Consider the following 23158-nt stretch of genomic DNA (forward strand, 5'->3'; position numbering starts at 1 on the left):
TGTGTAAAATGGGTGCAGAAGGCAGTCCAAGCGGACTAGACTGTAGACTTCCCGGTGTAAGCCGTCTTTATGCACGACGATCAATTCTCTCGAAATTCCTCCAATACTGGTGTTTTCGAGAAAAAAACCTGAACAAATTTCATCGTTGAAAAATTTCTACTTGAAAATTGTATCTTTACAAAGAAACTGGAGGCAGTGTTTCATCGCAAATTTCTCTAATTTTCTCATTATTACAAAATCAAATTGGCAATATTTTGGGCAGAAATTGCAGTAAGATTTTCGTAAAAATGTTCAAGTTATTACACGTACATTACACGTAAAAGTTTCGTAAGCAGTACCGCAACGTATAAAAAATTTCAAAATTTTCACTCATACTTTACTTGTTAAAAGAGGGAAAAATAAATGTACGCAGCTTGTAATTTTTCTGCTTTCTCCTCATCATTACATGGTCAGCTTGTAAGAATTTCAAATCATACTTTCAATGTCTGCAGCAAGCGTCTCTTCCTTTGTATGAAATGGAAATCCCAGGACATTTTGAAAATTTACAATCGGAATACGTGATGGGTTTCGAAATTTTTTAGCTGTCAAGCTCCACGATTTTATCTAATGATACTACTTATAATTCTCAAAGTTTCCAACTCTGCTATTGTCGGATTGCGAGCTTATCCCGGATTTTCCGATGAATTCAAACTGAAATCACTAAGTCTGCAATGACGCGCATCCGCGATTCGGCAACACCTCGACTAGATTTTGCACCGAAAATGCAGCATTTTGATCTGCATGACTCAACGTTAGGTAAATATGGACATTGAATTAGATAGTCTGGCAACCATGGCTCTCAATATTGTGCTGCAAAATTAGAGCCTTTTTCTATGTAACGCCACGTGAAGTATGGACTTAACATAAAACAACCGCAGCAACTTTGAGCTGAATCTCTGAACTAAGCTTAGATATCAGCACTTTTTGACGAGTATAACGCAGCGAAAAATATGTTATCATCACTTAATCTGACAACATTGAGTTCTTGCTGTAAAACTAGCAACTTTCTCCCTATCTCTACTCGTAAACCGAGACCAGATCTGTGAAAAGGGATCTTCTATTTTCCGACAGATTTTCCCCAACCTTTTCAAATGCAGGAAGGAAGAAAATCGACACATTTTGGCGTAATTTTGACCCTGAAAGCTCAAAAGTCGAAGGAGGTAAAATCGCTAAGTTCCGATAAAAAATTCATAGGTTGTAGAGGAATGGAGTTTCGGCTTTTACAAAAAGTTAAAGAAAATTTTATCCCGAAACATAAGGCCCCTTTTTACGGATCCAGTCACAAATCTGGACATTTCAATGCAACCCAGCAATCTTGAGATCGATTTCGAAGATAGAAAAACCTGCCATAGTACACTGGAAAAAAAGAAAAACACATTGGATCCAGAGTCCAGACTTTTAAAAACATCGACAAGAAAAAATACTCTTGATTCAATCAGATTTAAGCTTAAATCAAGAACCAAGCCTCTTAATTCGGGCGGATTTCGTTTTCATTAAAGCTTAAACCTGATTGAATCAAGAGTCCTTTTTCTTTTCAATGTTTTCAAGAGTCTGGACTCAATATCCAATGTGTTTTTTTCCAGTGCATCCCCAATACAGCAAAGCGTAAAATACGCAGTTTTAATCTCAAAATCTGGCATCCTTGGGCTCGAGCCTGTCATCGTCACTCATATCGCCGTGTCACGGCTTGCTTGTCACCCAGTTGTCCCGTTTTCTGGACGGCGAGGGGAGGGGAGGGGGTGCGGGAAAATTAATTTAAGCTGACACTTGATGAAAGTAGAAAGCACAACTCCGAGCCGGGCGCCGCCGCCGTGATCGATGGAGTGGCGGGCAGCTAGCGACCGGGGGGAGGGGGAGGGCGGGGGTACTGATGGGGCACGTCGGACAGGAAAAGTGCTCCTAAATGCAACCGTGGGTTTAATCAAGAGGCTCTCCCTCTCGTTGCGCGCCTGAGGGTTAGTTGACCCGCGCAGCGCACGGCGGCGTTTTTTCCCGCGCCTCAATTAACCTCCTTACATATTTTAACACGGGAGGAGGGGGGAGGGGGCATTCGGAACGGATGTGCGAGCACATGCCTACTGTTGCTTTAGCACTGCGCTCGGTGGGTTCGGCTAATGTTTAGTCGTTGCGTTTTCGAGCGGAAAGACGGATTTATTTTTAAATAGAAATTACGTAGAAAACACGAAGATTTTCTTCTCTTCTAAATTCATATGGTGTTGAAAAAATGACCTACTTTGCTAAATTTTGCTCATACATGGGAAATCCTGCTTTTTTAAATGTGAAAATCTGTTGTAAGACGTGCTACAGAGTGGCAGAAGCAGTTAAGTATGCATAAATGAATGAAACAATAAATAAATGAATAGAAATATTATATTTAATAATTAATATTAGTAAGTACAAAGGTAGGAGAATATAATTAATAATGTCGCAGTGCTGTACTAATAAATCAGTTTTTAAATATATGTAAATAAATAAATAGAAAGATCATAGAATACATGTAACATATTTAATTCGCTAACTCAGCGCACTAAAGCGCTCTGCAACTTTCAATCGCCATTGAGGCTTATTTTCCCACAAATCATCAGGCTATGACACCTTCTGACCTCTTCCTTCACTTCCTACCGTAAACTTTATATTAAATATTTTATATCCTAAGGGTGAGGAAAGTACAAAGACCTAGGAGTTTGGCTGGCCCACGATGAAAAGTTTGATCGGGCCACTGGAGAACATAATTTGCAAGGAAGAAAAGCTATTCCGATGCCAAGGGGGTTTCTCTGGGAGCAGAGAGTTCGGAAGAAGAATGGATGAATGGTTTACAAGGGACTTTCACATTTCCACAGAGAAATCAAGAGCCGCAAAACAAATTGCGGACCGAATCCTGCGGATCCTGAAAGCGGATTCTGCTTTTACGAGTTGTCTCTGATTGGCCAATCCGACTGATGCCCCTTTGCAGGAGCCTTCTTAGAAAATAACATAAGATTCATTTTTTGTCGAAAATATCTCGAAAACAAAGAAAAGTTGACACCTAGGAGATTTCAAAAATCAATTCTTCGCATTTTTCTGAAGAGATCGATGGGTAACACATGACGCTTTTTGCTGAAGCACACCGAACAGTTCTGCCTATGCTTTTTTTCAACTGTCACAAAGTGTCATATTTCAAGTTAAATTCCAAATCGAGTTGTCCTGGCCTGCCCGCCTGCAGAACCATTGATCAAAAATTTAATACACCATCAAAGTACCACACGTGTATATTTTGATCTCGTGAAGTGCCATCGAAGCGTCATTCGTACACGAGCTAATTCTGCCTAAATCACTGACCTCCATAATTATCACTTAAAATTTAATATCATGCAAATGCCGGGTCGAAAATGACGGTTGGGCTAAGTTCGACCGTCCATTCAGGCTCGAGAATATAAATCACAGCCAAGCGTGTTTGACGTACTACTCTACTGTGGCAAGGAAAAACGCTGTATGGGCCTTCGGACGCTGCCAAATTCACCTTGATAAATCTGCGAACATATTTCCTCTAATATTTGACCATCTTGGATTTGAGGATTTTAAAAAATTGACTATAAATTCGAGTTCCCCGTCGAAAAATACCTTCTGACACCTAATTTCAGAAAATTCCATCAAACAGGAGCTGAGATAGCATTTTAAGCCACTTCAGTCATTTCGGATTTTCGAAATTTGAATTTTTTGAATTTTGACAGATTTTGATTTAAAACGCGCGATACCCAAAATCGAAGCTCAGATTCGGATTCCTCGTAAAAAATCGATGCGATTTCATGTATCATACCCTGGCACCAAATTTCAGAAAAATCCATCGCACAGGAGCCGAGATAGCATTTTAAGCCACGTCCGTCATTTCGGATTTTCGAATTTGGAACATCTAACTTAAAACGCGTGATACCCAAAATCGAAGCTCAGATTCGGATTCCTCGTTGAAAATCGATGCGATTTCATGTATCATACCCTGACACCGAATTTCAGGAAAATCCATTGAACAGGAGCCGAGATGGTATTTTAAGCCAAGTCAGTCATTTCAGATTTTCGAATTTAGAAAATTTGACTTAAAACGCGTGATACCCAAAATCGAAGTTCAGATTCGGATTTCTCGTTAAAAATTGATACAATTTCATGTATCATACCCGAGCATAGCGTGAAGGGCAGAGACGTAACGCAGACATACTGATTCGAGCATATGAATCCAACGTGGCAACATGGGTAGTGCTCAGTGGGTCAGCGGAGGAGGAAGAATAAGAATTTATCGTGAGAAATTCCTCGCGACGAAACCGAACGCTTAGAGCTGGCGCCTCCCCGTTCGGTTTCACTCGGGCGACCCGCGCGGCGGCGTAGTTCAAAGGGCCAGTACGACAGAATCTATACGCGTCGTTAAACCTTTTCCCTTCACGCTATTTTAACTTATGATACATGAAATCTCATCAATTTTTCACGAGAAATCCAAATCTGAGCTTAGATTTTGGATATTACGCGTTTTAATCTATTTAAAATCGTAGGAGAAATTACAGAATTGTCCTTGAAAATGGATCACGCATTAGTGTTTTTTCACCCCGTTTTTCTTCTGCGTTCACGTGATGAAATTAGACCAACAATTGACTCATCGACTAGTCGAGCCTAATCCTCCAAAATTGGTCTAAAGGGCAATTTTATCAGATAAGATGTGCGGTCCTAGTTTCCGGGCAATCGCGATTTGATGAAAGCTGCGATGAGGAGAAACGGATGATATGCGAAACTCGGGCGGATATTAAGTGAAAACCTTGAAAGGGAAAGGCTTTATTCCCGAAAAGCTTGTGCTCGGGCCAACTTACGTGGCATAGAGAAAAAAAAATGAGGTGTTTGCATTTCGGGCATCTTGGCATTTATTTGATGACGTAGGTCGGTACAGCGACGTTTATCATCGATTTTCTTGGAAATGGTGTAATTTATGGAAAAAAGTCAGTCTATGAAAAGTTCTTGAAATTATATCATGAGTTGATTTAAGTAAAAAAATCGGACATTATGGTCCGTTTTTCATATTTCGTATGGATATGTTGCATGTGTGAGGAATTTGCGATTTGACTGTTAATACTTATGTAAAAGTTGGCGGGAAACACGATGGTGCCTTTGGTTTTCTCTGAAATCAATTCCAAGCTCAAAAAAAGCTCTCAAGTTGAGGCCAAAATGGAGGGGATATCCCACGCCATTCTGAGAATCCACGTCTACATCAAAACAAACTCTCCATGCAAAGAAAGGGGGCAAACACATTGACAGAGCTGCCACTTTATTTGGGGACTTTAAAACTGAAAACACGGAACCCTGCTAATGTTTTTGCTCCCTATCTTCTCATGGAGAGTTTGTCTTGATGTAGAGGTGGACTCTCAAGATAACGTGGGATATCCCCTCCATTTTGGCCTCAACTTGAGAGCTTTTTTTGAGCTTCGGAGTTGATCTCAGAGAAAACCAGTGGCACCATCGTGTTTCTCGCGAACTTTTACATCAGAATCAACAGTCAAATCGCAAATTCCTCACACAGGCAACATCTCCATTATAGCCGTAATCAGATCTAAATGGTGGCAAGTCATTTTTCCTAAAACATTTTTTCCTACTGCAATTTTTCCTCCTCCTTTTTTCCTACTCGTTTTTTGTCCTATTACAGTAAATCCTACGAGTGAGATGTCCTACTGGCTTTTTTCCTAGGGGCATTTGTCCTAAATTCAATTTTAAAACTAGGGGATCGAGAAAGTAAAAAAACAACATAGGTACCTCACAAGTTAAAGTTGTGGCCGCATGCCCGTAAGTAGTGGAGCTTCATCCTCCTCCTTATATTGAGGGTATAGAAGGCTCAGCTTGTAATGTCTCCTGTTCACGCACTTATATTCGGCTCGCTGAGAAAACTTTACTCTTTCTGAAAAATTTCCCCCTACTCTACTCATGTTTAAGTTTCAATTATTATTGGATTATTAGGACAAACACCCTTAGGAAAAAAGCTAGTGGGACACCTCACTCGTAGGACTTACTGTAATGGGAAAAAAAACGGGTAGGAAAAAAGTAATAGGAAAACCTGATGTAGGAAAAAAAAATTTAGGAAAAATGACCTAGCACCGATCTAAATTATTTTAAAATTTTAGGAGTAAATATTCATAACTCTCCTCAAAAATATAAACATTTTATAGAAGGAAATTTGGGAACTCTCGAATGTTCAGACGGCGTTTTTCCCTAGCACGGCAGTACTGGCCGTCCTTTTTTAATGGGTTTCGTGTGTGGCTGTTGACAGGTCAAGATCAACGACCTCCGGACGAAGTGATGCTCTTCCACACGGCAACCAAATTACGCGCAAAATCTCCTCTGAAATTTTCAATTTCACCGTAGAAAATTTCGTTGATTTCCCGTCGTGGCAGCGTCGCTTTTCACGCACGGCTTTTAGCTCTCAGCAAGCACAATAGAGACGTCAACTTGGCGTCAACTGAGTGATGATTTTCGTGTTGGCTTCTTGAAACTGACGTCCTCACCCTATTGTGCGTGTGAGGAGGAGGGAAGGATTTAAAAACTGGTGGGGAAAAAGTCAAGAAGAAAGATTTTTTTGTGTGAATTTTTAGTTTCTCATATGCAGGTTTTCTGTGATTGTATTTGAGGGGCTTCGAGGACAAGGCGCATAAGTGCAGTTTTTGCGGTTTCGAGAAATCAGTATTTGAAGTTCCAAAATTACACGGAGCCTTATAGCGAAAAGGAAGTTTAATCTCATTTTTTAATGCTTGAAAGTCGGATTTTACTTGTGAATTTCACACAGAATATACTTTCAAACTAGTTTTAGTTGAGTTCCTTAATATCTCAATTTTTCAAATATTGCACTTATGTGCCTTGTCCTCCAAGCTCCTCATTTGTTTGTTACTTGTAAATATTAATGTAGAATAATTGTCATGTGTTTCAGATGACTGTGTTTAGGCTACTTGTTCTCCTGTTCTACGTCCTGACAGCATTAGAAGCAAAGGTAAAATTTTAATATACTATTCATAATATCATGTTTTTACGGTTCAGTTGTTTGTTGCATTATGGAGAGTGCATCTGTCCATTATAATTGTTGAGCGGATGTTAGAGAAATGGATTGATCGCTTCTATAATTGCCTGATCCAGAAAAATGGAAAATACGTTTCTCTAAAAAATAGTTGTTTCCGAAGTCGCGTGCATGTTTTATATTTACTCCAAAATATTATTTTCTATTTTACATCACTTGTGGTACTTTAATGGGTCAAAAATGTAGCTTCTTTTCCTCCTACAAACATGCAAACTCGAAAAGATGAGCATGCATGGATCTCGTTTGTTTTGAAAAATACCTAAGTCCAAGATTTAAAAACGTCAATATTGAATCATTTACCTATTATTTCCCCTCGTCCTGAAGCCTATCTTACTTGATTGCATCCAAGGGCATAGCTCATGCGGGCCTTGGGTGCGCTTTATCCCCAGAATTTGAATTATCATCAACTAAGATCTGCATTGTAGAGAATAGCTTCCTCGTTTCATTGATTATAGAATAGGAAAAAAAAATTGGAATAGTTTTCGATGATTGATGTCATTAATGGAGACGTACACTATACACTAATATTGCATACGATCTTCAGCGTGAGAATAGCCTGAATATATGCATCTAGGATTGATCATTTTCCCGAAGAATATCCCATGGAACCTTCCTAAAATCTTTGTACTCACAGTTAAAACTGCCCTTGTTCATGATAACTGGGAGCTTCTTTTTTTTCGGTCGATTACAATTAAACCGTAAACCGATTTACAATTTTTGGGAATGCACGGAGGTGCATACAGCGTGCTTCCTTACCACGGCAGTTTGGGGTGTGGGTAGCAACATCGAATTTCAACTGGAGCTGACCCAGAGCCGTTTGCGAGCCAACTCTGCCTTGCCCAGGAAAAACGCCGAATGAACATTCGAGAGTTGCCATATTTTCCTCGATAAAATGTTCATTCTTGAGAGAAGTTATGAATATCTTGCCTTGAAATTTTCAGGAACCATACTGCCGTGCTAAGGAAGAACGCCGTATGTACATTCGAGAGTTGCCAAATTTCCTCCGATAAAACATGTATTTTTGACTACATTCACGCACAATTTTCTTTGAAATTTTCATATGTTTTAGATAAAATTGCGCACGAAACTGTCTGAAAATTTTGGAAAATAATATTCACAATTTTCCCAGTGAATTCGGTTTTTATTGGAAGAAACTTGGCAACGTCTGAAGGCTCATACGGCGTTCTTCCTTAGCACGGCAGCATAGATGAAATTACGAACAAAGTTATCTAAAAAAATTGGAAGGAAAATATTCATAAGTTCACTAGGAAATTCGAGTTTTATCAAAGGCGATTTGGCAACGCCTGAAGGCTCATACGGCTTTTTTCCTTAGCACGGCAGAGCAGAATTCGTGTCGGGGCGGGCGCATCGCATTCGTTTCCGAATAACCGCGCTCAACTGGAGCGGAATGCGAGCGGAACACGGCCGCGAACGAGAAGAATGCGCCGCGCACTCCCAACGAGGGCATTGTTCTCGCCGTAGAACGTGGAACGTGTTCGCAGCGCTGCAACGTGTCGAGCGCGCGAAAAGAACCCGCGTTGACGCGTTCGATAGACTCCCGACGTCACGTCACGCAGCCCGGCGCGAGGGTAAGTCGACTTCAACCCTGTCCTCTAATCTGCCGTGCTAAGAAAAACGCCGTATGAACATTCGAGAGTTGCCAAATTTCCCTTGATAAAACATGTATTTTTAACTACATTCATGCACATTTTTCTTTGAAATTTTCAGATATTTTAGGTTAAATTGCGTACGAAATTGTCTGAAAATTTTAGGAAAAAATATTCACAATTGTCCTGAAAATTCGGATTTTATCGAAGGAAATTTGGCAATGTCTGATGGTTCATACGGCGTTCTTCCTTAGCACGGCAGTATTCGACTCGTTGCTTTCCAGGGCCCACTTGGACATCCAGGTGTGCTCTTTGTGTTTCGCGTTTGATGACGGATCCGCGTTATCCTCGCGTCAATGCTCGGCGCACAGTGCCACTAGCCTTTGGTAAGAATTTAAGCATTCTGATATGTTTCTCAACCAGAATTTCACGCAAAACACGATTTGCGCTACAAAAATTACTGAAATCATTTCCGAACGGAGATATTAACATTTTTATTTTACTTTGGTTACGCTGAATTTGAACTGCCCACGCACACGGAACTCAAAGCTCTACATGAGTCAAATCGCGCACTACAACGGTTTCAGCAAGCTTCTCAATCGAGCAATGTTCATTTCCCACCATGTGTTTTTCCAACTACATTGCTTATTTTATTATATAATATTCCAACTTATTTGCTATAGCTGAGCCAAAGCGTCAAGATTGAGGTTGCCAGATTTTTTTATCGCAGAGACGTTCATGATAACTTCTAGCGCGCGATGTGAATCACGTAGAGCATTGAGTTTTCATGAGCGGGTGGTTTCGATGCACGCCACAAGAATCATTGAATATCTTCGGAAGGAGTTGATTTCGGTAATTTTCGTTGTGCGCATCGTGTTTTAAGTAAAATTTTCGTGAAGAATCATGTATCAGAATGCTGAAATTCGTACCTTGTGTAGTGGTCCATTTTGATGTTTAATACGTCACATTGTAAATTTCAAGGGGTTTGTATGGAAGGGAATTTTACGAGATAACCAATGGAAACACTTTTTAACTTTTACTTTTTGTATAAATAAAAAAAAAAAAAAAGGTTTTTAAGTTCTTGTCCGACCTCCTCAATCGACTCGCTCCCCTGTGCGACGCCGCGAAGGTGATCAAAGAGTTGCATCATGCGGGAGTTCGTCGCTCGTCTGACGTAAGAGCCTATTTGTATTCTAAGATGAGCCTTTTATCCGGCATGACTCCATGTTTTCCAGAACTCACGCTAAACTGGAGTTACATCATTTCGTCAGCGGAGCGACAAGTTGTGGACTCGTAAGGCTCGTGTTTTTTATTTGTGCTAAATACTCTGTGAGAATGGTTGAGAGGGGGAGACACTGGAGGGAGACTATAGGATGAAGAGACTCTGCTTAATGAACTTGTTCGTTACATTTTTGGATGTGTCTCTTTTTTCGCTTAGGAAATAAACTGGATGCAACTAACAATAAATAAAAAGTACACTGGAAAAAAAACAAAAAACACATTGGATCTAGAGTTCAGACTCTTAAAAGCATCGACAAGAGAAAATACTCTTGATTCAATCAGATTTAAGCTTAAATCAAGAACCAAGCCTCTTAATTTGAGAGGATTTCCTTTTGATTTAAGCTTAGATCTGATCGAATCAAGAGTCCTTTTTCTTGTCAATGTTTTCAAGAATCTAGACTCTAGATCCAAAGTGTTTTTTTTTCCAGTGTACGGATTGTCGTTTTCGAGATCAGAAACATTTAGAATAAAATTTGCAGAGGTACATGTATGTAAAACAAAGTAATTGCGTGAGCCAATCTGGTAACCTTGGAATGGAGTTACGTTTCTTCGTCCGGAAGACGACGATGCATTGTCACCACATTGAGGACAGTTTCTCGGGTCCAGCTGCCGAGATTAAAAACTTATTGGTTTAGTGTGCCAAGTTTTCGGCATTTTTACCAAATTTTCGCCGCTGTGACTGAGAATTTCCGCTTCAGTCGCCGAACTTTTCGAAATTTGGATATTGCTCAAAAAATTGTGACCACGCCGCACAGTGGATCGATTCAATAGGAGAGGTCGAACAAAATTTGGAAACATTGAAAGCTTTTAACTCCGTTCATACATGACTTTGATGTTCTAAAAGTGGCTTTCTCGTGAGATTTTCTTATAGGAGCACCTCTTAAAATCCATCATGTAATGAAATTAAACTAGAAATTTGCAGTTTTTGCCAAATATTCCATGTCCGACCTCTCTGATTGATTCGATTCACTGTGCGGCGGGCGAGATCGACCAGCGCGACACGCGCACTGGCGCCTACAAACCTAACAGAGATACTTCACGCATTGCGCAATGCGTGAAGTATCCCTGTTAGGTTTGTAGGCGCCAGTGCGCGTGTCGTGTTGGCAGCACGCCGCGCCGCCGGTGCAGATCATTTTTGCTGGCTCAACCTTGAGCCCCTAATTAAGAGTATCGAAAACGCAGGTGTTAGATAATGCCGCATCACCGGCCGGACTGCGGGCGTGCGAGTCCACAGTGGAGCCGTTTTTTTTTTTTTTTTTTTTTTTTTTTTGTGATGCATCTTCCGTCCGATCCGGTTCGGTGAATGGGTGTCGCGGGAGCGTGAAAGCACCGTTGTCACATTGCGTCGCTAATTAAGAAATTAGTGCGATCGACTCGCGGGAATCGAGACGAGGTCTCGGTACACCCGGCAACCGCACCGCGTAACAATGGTCGGGAAAGAGTTAAATGGTGCTGTCGCTGGCCGAGATTTAAAGGAGCGTTACCAGCGGGTGGAGGGGGCGGGTAGGGTGGAACCGTGGGGGTGGCGAGAGGGCTGGTTTAAACAGAACAAAAGGACGGAGGCGGGGACCGGATTATACGACTGGAAATGAATAACCGAGAGTCATAGAGCGTATAAAACACTTACGCCCATTTGCCAAGTAGTGGAATTTGAATCAAAATTTTCGGGAGTTAATGGCCGGATTGTCGTATGAAGCATTTTGCTGTGTTCCAGATCTAGGTCGAAACAAATCGAAGACTCATTGTTAGACCCAAGTAGATATTTGAGTCCCGTATACTGAAAAAAATGTTACGGGCTGTGTAGACATACCTTTCGTCCGGGCTCTTGGGCCGAAAGTTCCGGGTGCTAGAGTTCAATCGCTCCGGGTGCTGGAGTTCAATTGCTCCGGGTGCTACGCCTGGAATTTTCGGCCTCTGCGCCCAGAATACGGACGGTATGTCCATAAAGACCGTATAAGTACAGCCTCCATAGCCGGAGATTTTTTCAAACAAATGAACAAGAACTACTTTTTTAATTTTTTTTCAGCTTGTTAAACGATGTTTTAACATCTTGGTTTTTATGTTTAACGGTCGCTTATGATTAATTTATAATCCCCTAAAAGCTAAGACTTAACCATATTGTATTATGGAAATAAGATCGCAGTCAATATTTTCATCATAACTTGTCATCAAGCATCATCAAGGCGAAAAGTATCCCTCATATTCGAACTTAACTTTTGCCACACCCGACTTCATATCTCTCTGAAGCATACTGGCTCTGATATAGGATCAGCCAATTTATAATTTGTCTGAACTTTTCATTTTAGGTGATTTGAGCGAGAAATCGATCCCTTGGCTACCGTTAAAAAGTGCACCTTTGCCAACAACAGAAAACAAGGAAGCAAACTTGACGACAAGGGGGAACGAGCAACGCGGTTGCTTAAATGAAATTGGGGAGATTACTGCGTTAAGCTCAACAGTCGGGTGCTGAATTGAGTCGCGATTCAAGCGCCGCGTGCTAGCCGTAGACTTAATCGCACTGGACTTGCTGCGAGTTCGTCGCTTTTAGTTGTTTCCAAGTTTTGAGTTATTGCACGGCGGCATGCCGCGACGAAATCCAATTTCCAAACGGCATGGACGAAAATCTACCCAACGGGATGTAGCCTCAAGGCGCCGCGCCGCGCCGCACCGCCGAACGCCACAACTTCCTCGACGCACGGTATACAATAGAGCAGGATGCAGAGGTTGATCCGCTAATTCTGGAAGTTGCCGTTTTTATCTCTAATGCACAGAGGCAGGAGCCAGTCCCTATTCTGCCGTGATGAGGAAAAACGCCGTATAAACATTCGGGAGTCGCCTAATTTCCCGGATAAAACATAAATTGCTGAGAAAAGTTGTCCATGTTTTTCCTTGCAATTTTCAGATATTTTAGAGTAAAATGCGAACAAAGTTATCTGAAAAAGTTGACGAAGAAATTTCAAAATTTTCCCAATAAATTCGTTTTTTATTGAGAAAAATCTGGCAACATCTAAAAGCTTATACGGCGTTCCTCCTTAGCACGACAGTTTTGAACTAAGTCCTTCCTTGATTATGATACGAATGTATCCCAAAAAGTAAGTTTCCCTATTTTCTATCTTCGAAACTATTAATGCTAGAGCAAATTTATACATAGGGTTTTGCTGCCCGTACTTTCACCTGCACTCACCTCCTTTCGCCACGGGTCCAATTTCGGCACGTAGTTTCCGTTGTTCCGTTGCCATCCGTTGTCGTGTTTCGTTGTCAGTGGTTGTTCTCGCAGCTAAAGTAAGTTTCATTGCTGCTTAAATTAAAGGAATTAGATTAAAAAAATAACCGTCTAACTTTTTGGGATACCCTCGTTTGTACCATTGATATGCTTTTCTTCGTAACGGTTGAGTCGCAGGAGGTCCTTTTGCTCTGTATTTGTCGCGGGACAGGGTGAAAATTGCCTTCAAAAATATAAATATCAAACTAAACCCTCTTTCTGTTTGAATGTTCATCGCTCGGTGAATATAACGTCTGCCAAAGTGTTTATAAATCCGCCATCAGCGGAATTTCTAAAAATACCACGGTTCAGTAATAAAAAGTTAGAACTCAGGCCGTTTTAGGCAAAACCATAACTAAAGATTATTCTGAAATGTTTTTAACCAATGTACGTTGTAACTCTGTGCATTTTCAGTAGCACTTCGCTGTTTAAATTCATGTCCGACGTTGCATAACTACGCCGCCGCAAAATGGTAACATTCTAATGGCTCGATCTCAACTGTACAAGAGTATATCGATATTGGGAGTAATGTCCAGATGTAGGTATCATATTTTTACTTAGTGCTGGCCAACGGTTATGCTATTGTAACAGCGAATGACATTGGAGGAAGGAGGGTGAGAAAGAGAGGTGGGGCGAGTGGAGGGAGAAGTGAGGGGTTCTGCAATTACGTTGGAGTGTTTGTTGACCATAAATTCATTTTCGCTCGTTTCAACGTAATCTTGATATGCTATATCGGTCCCTATTTCGACTTGAGCAGATTGCTGTTACGATGATTTCGAGCTGAACACCATGCGCTTAGCGCGGTTGCCGTTTAATGAATATTTTGCACACGAGAAATATTTCTAACCAATAATTCGTTCCAAAATCACGTTGACCACAGTAAACATCTCCAGCATTTGCTCTTCAAAGCAAAATTTGCGTAGTCCGTCTCGTGTTTTTCTTTAAAAGATTTCCGCGGACAAAGCCCATAACACGGAAACTCCGAGGAGCTTATTGCCACCAGTTACATACTAGTGCCTGTAGAAATTCTGTCCCCCTAAGAAGGTATGATAGAGCGCAACTATGATAGAGCAGGTTCCTGGAGCGCGGCTATAAGATTTTTCCTTGAGAAAAGATGAGAAATATGAAGAAAAACCTTAAATTAACAAACAAACAAACTCGCAAAATTACAGCGATCAGAAGAAATTTGGTAGAAGTTGAAGAAATTATGTGAACAAATTCAGGATTAGGGCGCCTTCAATTCGAGTGATACTCCCAGCTTTGCCGAGAGTTAGTTTAGTTGCGTGACCTAACTTAACCCAACGTGACTCTGTTGCGATCGGCTCTCGAGTTTTGTGACCTATCTGCATCATATTATTCGGGCGTATCCAATTACTGCGAAGACTAAATTTGTTCCAACGTTCCATAATTACTTATCACGTGTTATTTTTCTAAGGAAACTTATTTAATTCTTTTTATAAAAGTTCTCCATAAACTTATGTTACTTTATAGGTTTGGTAAAGGAAGAATGTCTTGATTCCTGTTCAATCGAATTTTGAGAGATTCGGTTGCGAAGGATAATTTCTGACGCGAAACTCAAATTTTCAGTCGAATTTCCCAAATTCTAAAATCCAAGATGGCGGACGTGGCTCTAGATGCTATCGCGGCTCCGTTTTAATCGATTTTTGTGAAACTCCGTATCAAATGTTATTTTTTGAATGGAAACTCGGGTTTGTTGTCAAATTTTTAAAAATACATTATCTAAGATGGTGGATGTGGCCTTGAACGCTATTTCGGCTTCCCCAATAGAAGAAAATATATTACTAATGGAACCCGAAAAACATTATTGACTCAATTTCTTCGAAAATGTAGGTTGGCTCCTTTCTGATAAATTTGCTTCATTTGTCCCAGGGCCGCATCTGCAATCTGAATAAGACACTCCAAAAACATTTTCCATACTGAATTTTCATTTCCTGAATATATTTCCCGATGTAGGGTACTTTTCAAGACTAACACTGGAAAAAAAACACATTGAATCTAGAGTCCAGACTCTTGAAAACATTGACAAGAAAATGGACTCTTGATTCAATCAGATTTAAGCTTAAATCAAAAAAAAATCCGTTCAATCCTGAGGCTTGGTTCTTGATTTAAGCAAAAAATCCCGATTGAATCAATAGTATTTTTTCTTGTCGATGTTTTTAAGAGTCTGGACTCTAGATCCAATGTGTGTTTTTTTTTCCCAGTCCACGCACCACTACTGGTTTAGATTTGGTGTGGGGTGGAGCGTGGTTAACGGAGATATTTCCCCGCTCATCAGACCGCGCGCGGAGTCGTAGCCGGAGATTTTCAATTTTAAAAGTTTTCGCGTGACGTCAATCGAGGACCGGAACGGTTTGCGATATTCAGCGCTCCGTGCGCCTGCATTCGTTTTACGAGAACTGTAAAGCGCACCTGCACGGTGTGTGCGATACGGAACTTTAATTTCGAGCCGAAGCCGCAGATATCGCTCGGATGCCGATCGTAAAGGTGTAAGACCCCGATCTCGAGCCCACCCGCGTTTCTCGGAACTTACGCGCCCGCCCGAGAGCCCACCAACTTTTAACTTTTGCCGAGTCGCGCCAGCTCGCCAGCTGTCATCGGCAAAAAGTCCGCCTCGCCAAGTGGAGCAAAAAAGCCGAGTTTTGCGGCGCCCCGCTTTCGAACCTCGACAAACCGCACAGTGGCGTGGCGTGCTTCGCGATGTATCGAATGATCTGCCATTTAAAATGATGGAAAATGATCGATAAACAGGGTGTTCGCAACAAACACCTTATTAATCGATTCTTCAAGTTAGCTTCGAATGGAGAAATATCGACAGTCGATCATTCACGCCACGCTACTGAAACCGCAAGGCGATGCGGTTTTGCTTCAAATGAGGCGTCAGCGTGGGGTCTCAGTGGAATCACTTTGTGGGTAATTTTCTTACACCCAGATTTCATAGTAGGGTGTCCAGCATCAGGATTTTCCCGATTCTACTAGGATTTGAGGTCAATCAGGATTTGAGAGATGTCGGCTGTCCGATCGGATTTGTATTGCTCTCGCATACGCCTATGCAGAAATTTTAATTTTTCTCCGCTAAAAATCAGGATTTGATCAGAATTTAGAAAAATCATGAAATCAGGATTTCCCAAAATGAAAAAAAAACTAGACACCCACACAAGTTCTCAAATTTATAACCGATTCCTTGCGAAGGACGTTTTATGTCCTATATCTCAAAAATTTAAAGCTACTCGCATGACTTAATCGTAGACCTTTTTCCTGTCAATTGAGGGGCTTGAAGGACAAGGCGCATAAGTGCAGCTCTTGCTATTTTGAGAAATACGTGTTTGAAGTTCCGAAATTACAAGGGTCCTTATGGCGGAAAGAAAGATCAAACCGACTTTTTCATGCCCAAAAATTGGAATTTGGGAGCGAATTTTCCACAAAATATTCATTAAGACTATTTTTACTTGGAATCATTAATAACTCAATTTTCTCAAAAATTGCACTCATGCGCCTTGTCTTCCAAGCCCCTCCAATTTACCCCCTATAATTTTTTCGGTAGAAGACTGATAGCTTGGCAACCTAGGGCAGTTGAAACTTTGTCCTGTCGTCGAAACTATTCTTTAGTAGACGCTGTTGAACGCTTATTTTTTTGCAAGCGTGGTCTGCGACATATCGCTGCGATGCGGAATGCCAAATAGTGGGGAAGAAATGCAATATTGCCGCGGGATATTTCAATTTTAACGCCTTCAACGACGCTTCTAAACGAGGCTGCATTTGACGGCCCGTCACGCCGCAGTCAGCGCTCTCTCCCCGCGTTGACTTGAAAGTTTGATATTTTCTCAACTTGTTATGACTCGCTTCTCCCGAAAACTTTCCCTGCTACGATTTTTAAGTTCTTCGGTCGGAAATGAGGCTTCATGCCGTATTAAATCGGCAGTGTAGATTTATATAGTTTTTGCTCGGGTTTACAACCGAGGGGTACGGGGCCGTCCATAAAATATACGCAAGGCACTTTTGCAAACTTTTAAACCCCCCCCCCCCCCCCCCGCCTTCCATAAGGCACTAGTGAAAATCTGAAAATTCGCTTAACACACTGGAAAATGAAACAAAATATGGAGAAGTTTGAGCCGTATCGGCGGCTCAACTACATTGCAACATTTTATAGTTTTATTTTACAACTCCTCCATTCGTTCAGGAATAGATGTTAAGTTTTTCTTTAAAGTTTTGTGAAGTTTTTCGATGAGTTGTTGAAAACTCCATGGTATTTTCATTGCGAAATTACATCTGTCATTGAATCAAGATTCTTGTCAGGTGAAACGTAAAAAATTAAGCCCCTCTTCCTCTTACATTTTCTTTTTTCTTATACTCGCCGGGCTCTGGAGTAACCTCTGAAAAGGTACTAAGGTGGGTAGATTCGGTTTGGTTATATAAGGTTAAAGTACTTAAAATTTGGTCATTCTGGTTAAGAAATAATAAGGTTATTTAGGTAAATTACGTCAAATTAGGTTAATTTAGGTTAGAAAAAAATAGGTTATCTCGGCTAAAATATGGTTTATTGAGGTTAGATTAAGTTACTCTCTAGTGGTTTTATAACAATAGTAATGCAGTGTTCTTACAATTGTTCTGCTCATATAAAAATGTGTGTGTAAGTATGTTCGCACGTAAGGAAATACGGAGCTGATTTGTGAGTTTGCGTGCATTTAATTGGTACGTCTGGAGCATTTCTGAGCAAAATTGGTTAGGTGATTCGTGAGAGGTTATTCGAACAAATCAGAAGGTGTGGAATGGTTAGAAAAGTTCTGCCGTATTACGGAAGAACGCCGTATGAGCCTTCAGACGTTGGCAAATTTCCTTTTACAAATCTCTAATCTTCGGGAAAATTTTAAATATTCTTTTTCCGATTCGTCAGAGGATTTTGTTCGTATTTTAATTTAGAGGATCTGAGATTTCAAGGCAGAATACTTCTGACTTTTTTCAAAAATAAATATTTTCAGAGAGTAAATTTGGCAACACTCGAATGCTCGAACGGCATTTTTCCGTAGCACGGCAGATTCCACATCACGGCATATTTTCTCAACGCGTTAGCCGAACGAGACTCGCATTGGTTGCGCCAAGCACGTGCTTTCTAGGTCGACCTAACAGTCGCCCCCGAAGCTTGAGCAAACATCGCAGGAACCACGACACACCGTGTCCAGACCGTGTACCGTAATGGAAAGACGGGGTATGATTTGAAGTACCAGAAGGGGTTGCTCATATATAAAATACGTAACACTCTTGCGGGAAAATGGGGATTGAGTCAATAAGGGTCTTTGACAGGGGGGGGGGGGGGGGCAATTACAGATGCATTACGTAACGCTGGCGTAAGCGCGTAGCACCTAGTTTTCGAAAATATAAGATGGAAAATCAAATCTAGGTGGTAATTTTTCATCCAAATTTTTATCACGTCACAATTATTAGAAAAGGTCAATCTGAGCGTTACGTAAATTTTTGAGAAAACATGCAGACCTATGTTTAGAGGGGATTATTGAATCGGAAAAAAAAACTTTTAAGCGATGCTTTGAATATGTTTCCGCTGACTTAAAAGTCGTGCGGGTTGCATTTATAATTTCGGGAGACTTTTTGCGTAATGCATTTCATAAATGGACGTATTTCTGTCAAACGGAACTATGTGAATTATAATGTGAGCCCTGATATGCATATATTCTTATGGGGCTAGGGGCTCATGTCTTAATGCACATAGTTCCGTTTGGTAGAAATACGTCCAAATGGCCTCTAACAACATATTGCCGACAGTGTGAGGATATCAGCTCAAGCATGCGAGTATTCTAAAACATCATGAAGCAGAAATAAAAACGTAAAACTAAACAACACGAATAAACTAAACTAAACTGATTAAGTAATGCACTGTGCAAAAGTTATCACTTCGGATGCTGAAAGAAAGAAAAAAATAATTCCACGCTTTTTTAATCTGCTCTGAGAGAGGGTAGAAACAGAGGAACTCCGGGAGACCGATTAATTCAGGGTCAATGGTCGAGAAAATTGAATGAGTATCAGGAAAATTTAAATTATTTTTCCCAGAGTCTTGACTCAATCGTCAGTCATCCCGCGAGTCAAGTTTTAAAACAATGAAGCGCAACTTTAGTTCTTTTTTCATCCATTTTCTTGAGTTATTGAAATGATTAAAATTTGCGACAAAAAGGAGAGGAGAATAAATGCCATTATTACTTCGAGCTAGTGTTCAAGTAGCGCAATCAGCTCTCGCCCGCTTTACAGAAATCGTCCTTGCCTTTGAACTCGATCCTTTTCGAGGTTAATGCAATGGATCTTAACTAGCTAGGATAAAAAATTAAGGACTACAGTCCATGTTTTTTTTCACAAGAAATTCACGTTAAATGCTTTAAGAATTTAAAATTTGCAATTTTGAATGAAAATAATCAATTTTATTTGTAAACTTATTTTCAAGTAACGTCAATGTGGAACATCAGTGATCTAGACGAATGTCAATAATTTCGAATCGGAGAACCTAAAAGTGATCAGGTTCCAATTAAATTGCTTTTGACCCCCGCCAACACGTCTCGGTTTTTACCCCTCGCTGATCTAATCAGTCTTGTTTTTCCATGAAAAATTTACGTTGAATACTTCAAAAATTTAAAATTTCCAATTTCAAAAGAAATACCCCAATTTCATCTGTAAACATATTTTCAAGTAACTTTTTCCTCCAGCGATCCAGATGAATATCTACAAGCTCAATTCAGTGGACCCCTCAATGACAATGATCATCGGTCCCAACTCAATCGCTTTTGATCTCCGCCAACACGTCTTGGTTTTTACCCCTTCCTGATCTAATCAGTAATTAAGGCTGAGCATAAACAAGTGACTGGGGGCAAGCAAGTTGGTTTTCGTCGTCTGCGAAAAAATTCAGTCGGAACCTAATTGCCTCGAAAATGCAATCAAGCTGAAAGCCCCAAGCGCGTCGGTCGTGATGGGGAGAGGATATGGGGTTGAGGGAGGAAGGAGTGGGGGATGTTGCATTTACAAGGAGGAGGACAGGACCGCCGAGGCCTTAAATTTGGTGCGTGAATTGGGCGAAACTTCCTTAACAAGGAGTCACAATTAAGAGGCGAGTCAAGTCGCAACTCCTCCTCTACTGAACTCGACTAAATTAGAGATACCCAGTGAGGGGGCGCTAGATGGGAATCACGACGTTGCCGGCTGTAGATCAAAGGGAGAGCAGACAAGGGGTGGGTGAATCTAATATTGTTTGTTAGATACCACGTTAAACCGCGTCCAGAACTACACTTTCTTTCGAGGAAAGAAGAAAGTGCAAGTGAAGAAAGCCTTTCGGAGGAAATTGAGTTTTACTTTGGCTTGATTACGAGGTGTCGTATGGACCGGCTTTAGGGCATAGAGAAAAAAAAAGGAGATGTTTGCATCTTGAGTATTGTGTACCCTGTGACGTAGGTCGGTACAACCTGGTCAGCAAAATCCGGAATTCGAAGTATGAAAAATGGACCACGAGGTCCAATTTTTTCGCTTAAATCAACTCATGATATAATTTCAAACACTTTATGTAGAATGCATTTTTTCCATAAACTACGCCATTTGCAAAAAAATCGATGATAAAAGTCGCCGTACCGACCTAAGTCTAGATAGAATGTACTATCTTCAGAATATTTTTTTATTGTCCTTTGATTTTATTTTTCCGATCTAATCTTGCAAATGAATTCATCATTCAAACGAGGGTACTTAGAAAACTACTTACATTGTGAAAATCTGGTAGGCTCTTCCGGACCAAAAACTTGCGAGAGCTGTCTCCAAGCCTAATTAGAGTAAAAACACTTTTTGCGAGAACAAGTTCTTGATTACAGATTAACACCTAAAAAATCCAGCAAAACACGAGGTAAGAGAGATGTATTCAAACTAAGAAAAGAGGACAATTAAATTGGTCTTTACATTTTTGTATTAGGTACTAGAATTTCTAGCCCAACCCTAATAACACTTACGTGCACAGCAAAACTAATTGTACATACGCCGTTCTTGAACTGAGCCAGATTTTGTTCCAAATTGCAAAATTCAGCCCAATTCATTTCTTTTTACAACTGAGGGAATAAAACTATCTGGTTTAAATTTGCCGGATGTTTCAATAAAAATACTTCGCACTATATCTCACTGATTGCTACTAACAATAAGTAAATATTTGACTGATTAGCTTGTCATGATATGTTTTAGGAAACACAAAAATAAAGAATGAAAGTAATTGTTAAATGCGCATGTACATCAAAATGATAGGTAAAGTACCTGTAACAAAAATGAGAAGAAGAACAGGATTGGGGTGGGCCAAAATTTTTGAGGAGAACCTGAGAGCATAAGTACAAAAATGTGGAGAAATAAAACAAAAGATTAAATAAAGTGGAGAGAAATTGTCCCGGAGGCCAAAACCTTGAGGGGCTACGGTGCCACCAGAGAAAGAACAGAGTGAGGCATGAATTTAAGGGAAACATAAGACAGTGAGTTTCAAAATGGTTCTCGAAGGAATTTAAAGTTATGTAAGGTAACCTGCTGAGTGAAAAAATTGAAAAATTAACAATTTATAAAAAGGCTTGAAAAGATATTAAAGTTTCTGCACTTCTAACCAGAACTAAAGGGAAAATTCCTATTTTGAAATTCATGTTGTGTATGAATGTTCCGAAGCCTAACGTTCTTCACAATCCAGTGATTTCCAACTCTATGACAGAATATTTTACTCTTGAAGCGCGCTGAACTTATGATCAGATAAATTCAAGTTGATGATGCCAAGAATATTCCTACCAGTTTCCTCCCATAAATAATGAACTGTCTGTTCACGCGTTGTGAGTGATTTTTCATTGAACGGTTCGACACTTCACTATGTTTGCTTATTTAATATTTAAACAGCTTTGATTGTAAATCTCTTTCACAGAAAAACCACATGTTTACACATCATTAAAAATATTGCCAAGTTCTCATCTATACCGCAATGTACTATACCTGCTGTTTCGAACTATTTAATCCTTTTGATGAAATATGTGCCTTTTGTGCACCAATTCCTAGCTCAAGTGCATTATTAAGCTAATTCAACTAAGGGTTCGTCTAAAAAAAGTGTGTTTTTATTGTTTTAAAAATGTATTCCTCCAGTACTACTTTAGTATTTGTTAATTGCATGAACTTTGATCAGATCGTACTTGAAAAACTTTTGCATGGTTTTATAACTTGAATAGAATATTATGGTTTGTGGAATCCTGGCACCTGCAAAGTGCAATTCTTGCGTGGTTTCGTGACAAAGAAGTTGCAGCTCAAAAAAAAAGAAAAAAAGAAAAAAAGAAGAAGAAAAAAAACACGACCGAACCACAAAATCTGAAGTTCTTCCAGATGGAAAGTTGAAATTATAACATCACCTGGGTGAAGTAACGTTAGGTTCAATAAAGGTACGTCGGGATCCACAAAAAATCTTCATTTTGCAAGAACTACCACAGACTCATGTTAACGTCTTTTTTAGAGAGAGTTGGTTTACCAAAGAGCTGCAGCCTAATTGTTGAAATTTCGTGTTTGTCGGGTAGATATAGATGCCATAGGTTAAAAGCGGAGCGTGATTGGTCGGCTAATGTCTTATCGCTGCGCTTTGTCGTGCCTTTGTCAGGTGGAATGGACGACACACTGTCGGAAACTTAAGAGGTGCCTTTAGCTTGTCAGATGAGTTCTACCCGACGTAGGCACGACGAAGCAGCAAGAAGACATAGCCGACCAATTACGCTCCACCTTTGAACCCATGTCATCTATGTCTACCTGACAAACACAACATTTGGATAATCAGGTTGCTGTTCAATTTATTTAGAAATCCTGACCTAATTTGCAACAAATCGCCGTGCAAAATACTCA

The 23158-nt window shown here is 40.3% G+C and overlaps 1 protein-coding gene and 1 long non-coding RNA gene across 3 annotated transcripts in view; one reads left to right on the forward strand and one right to left on the reverse strand.

The window, feature by feature from the left end:
- The window catches only part of LOC109041260 (follistatin-related protein 5), a 214353-nt gene that overhangs the window by 21544 nt on the left and 169651 nt on the right, over window positions 1-23158 (forward strand). For both annotated transcript variants that reach the window (XM_019057533.2, XM_019057534.2), the window contains exon 2: window positions 6968-7027. In XM_019057533.2, coding sequence (XP_018913078.2) covers window positions 6968-7027 — 60 coding nt within the window. The remainder of the gene's footprint in view (window positions 1-6967; window positions 7028-23158) is intronic.
- On the reverse strand, window positions 2392-22538 carry LOC140224245 (uncharacterized). Its single transcript, XR_011899544.1, has 2 exons — window positions 21027-22538; window positions 2392-3548 (listed from the first exon to the last, which is right to left on the reverse strand). It is a non-coding gene; the product is annotated as an uncharacterized lncRNA (long non-coding RNA).

The sequence above is a fragment of the Bemisia tabaci genome, chromosome 1, assembly GCF_918797505.1.
Source record: "Bemisia tabaci chromosome 1, PGI_BMITA_v3".
Taxonomy (NCBI): domain Eukaryota; kingdom Metazoa; phylum Arthropoda; class Insecta; order Hemiptera; family Aleyrodidae; genus Bemisia; species Bemisia tabaci.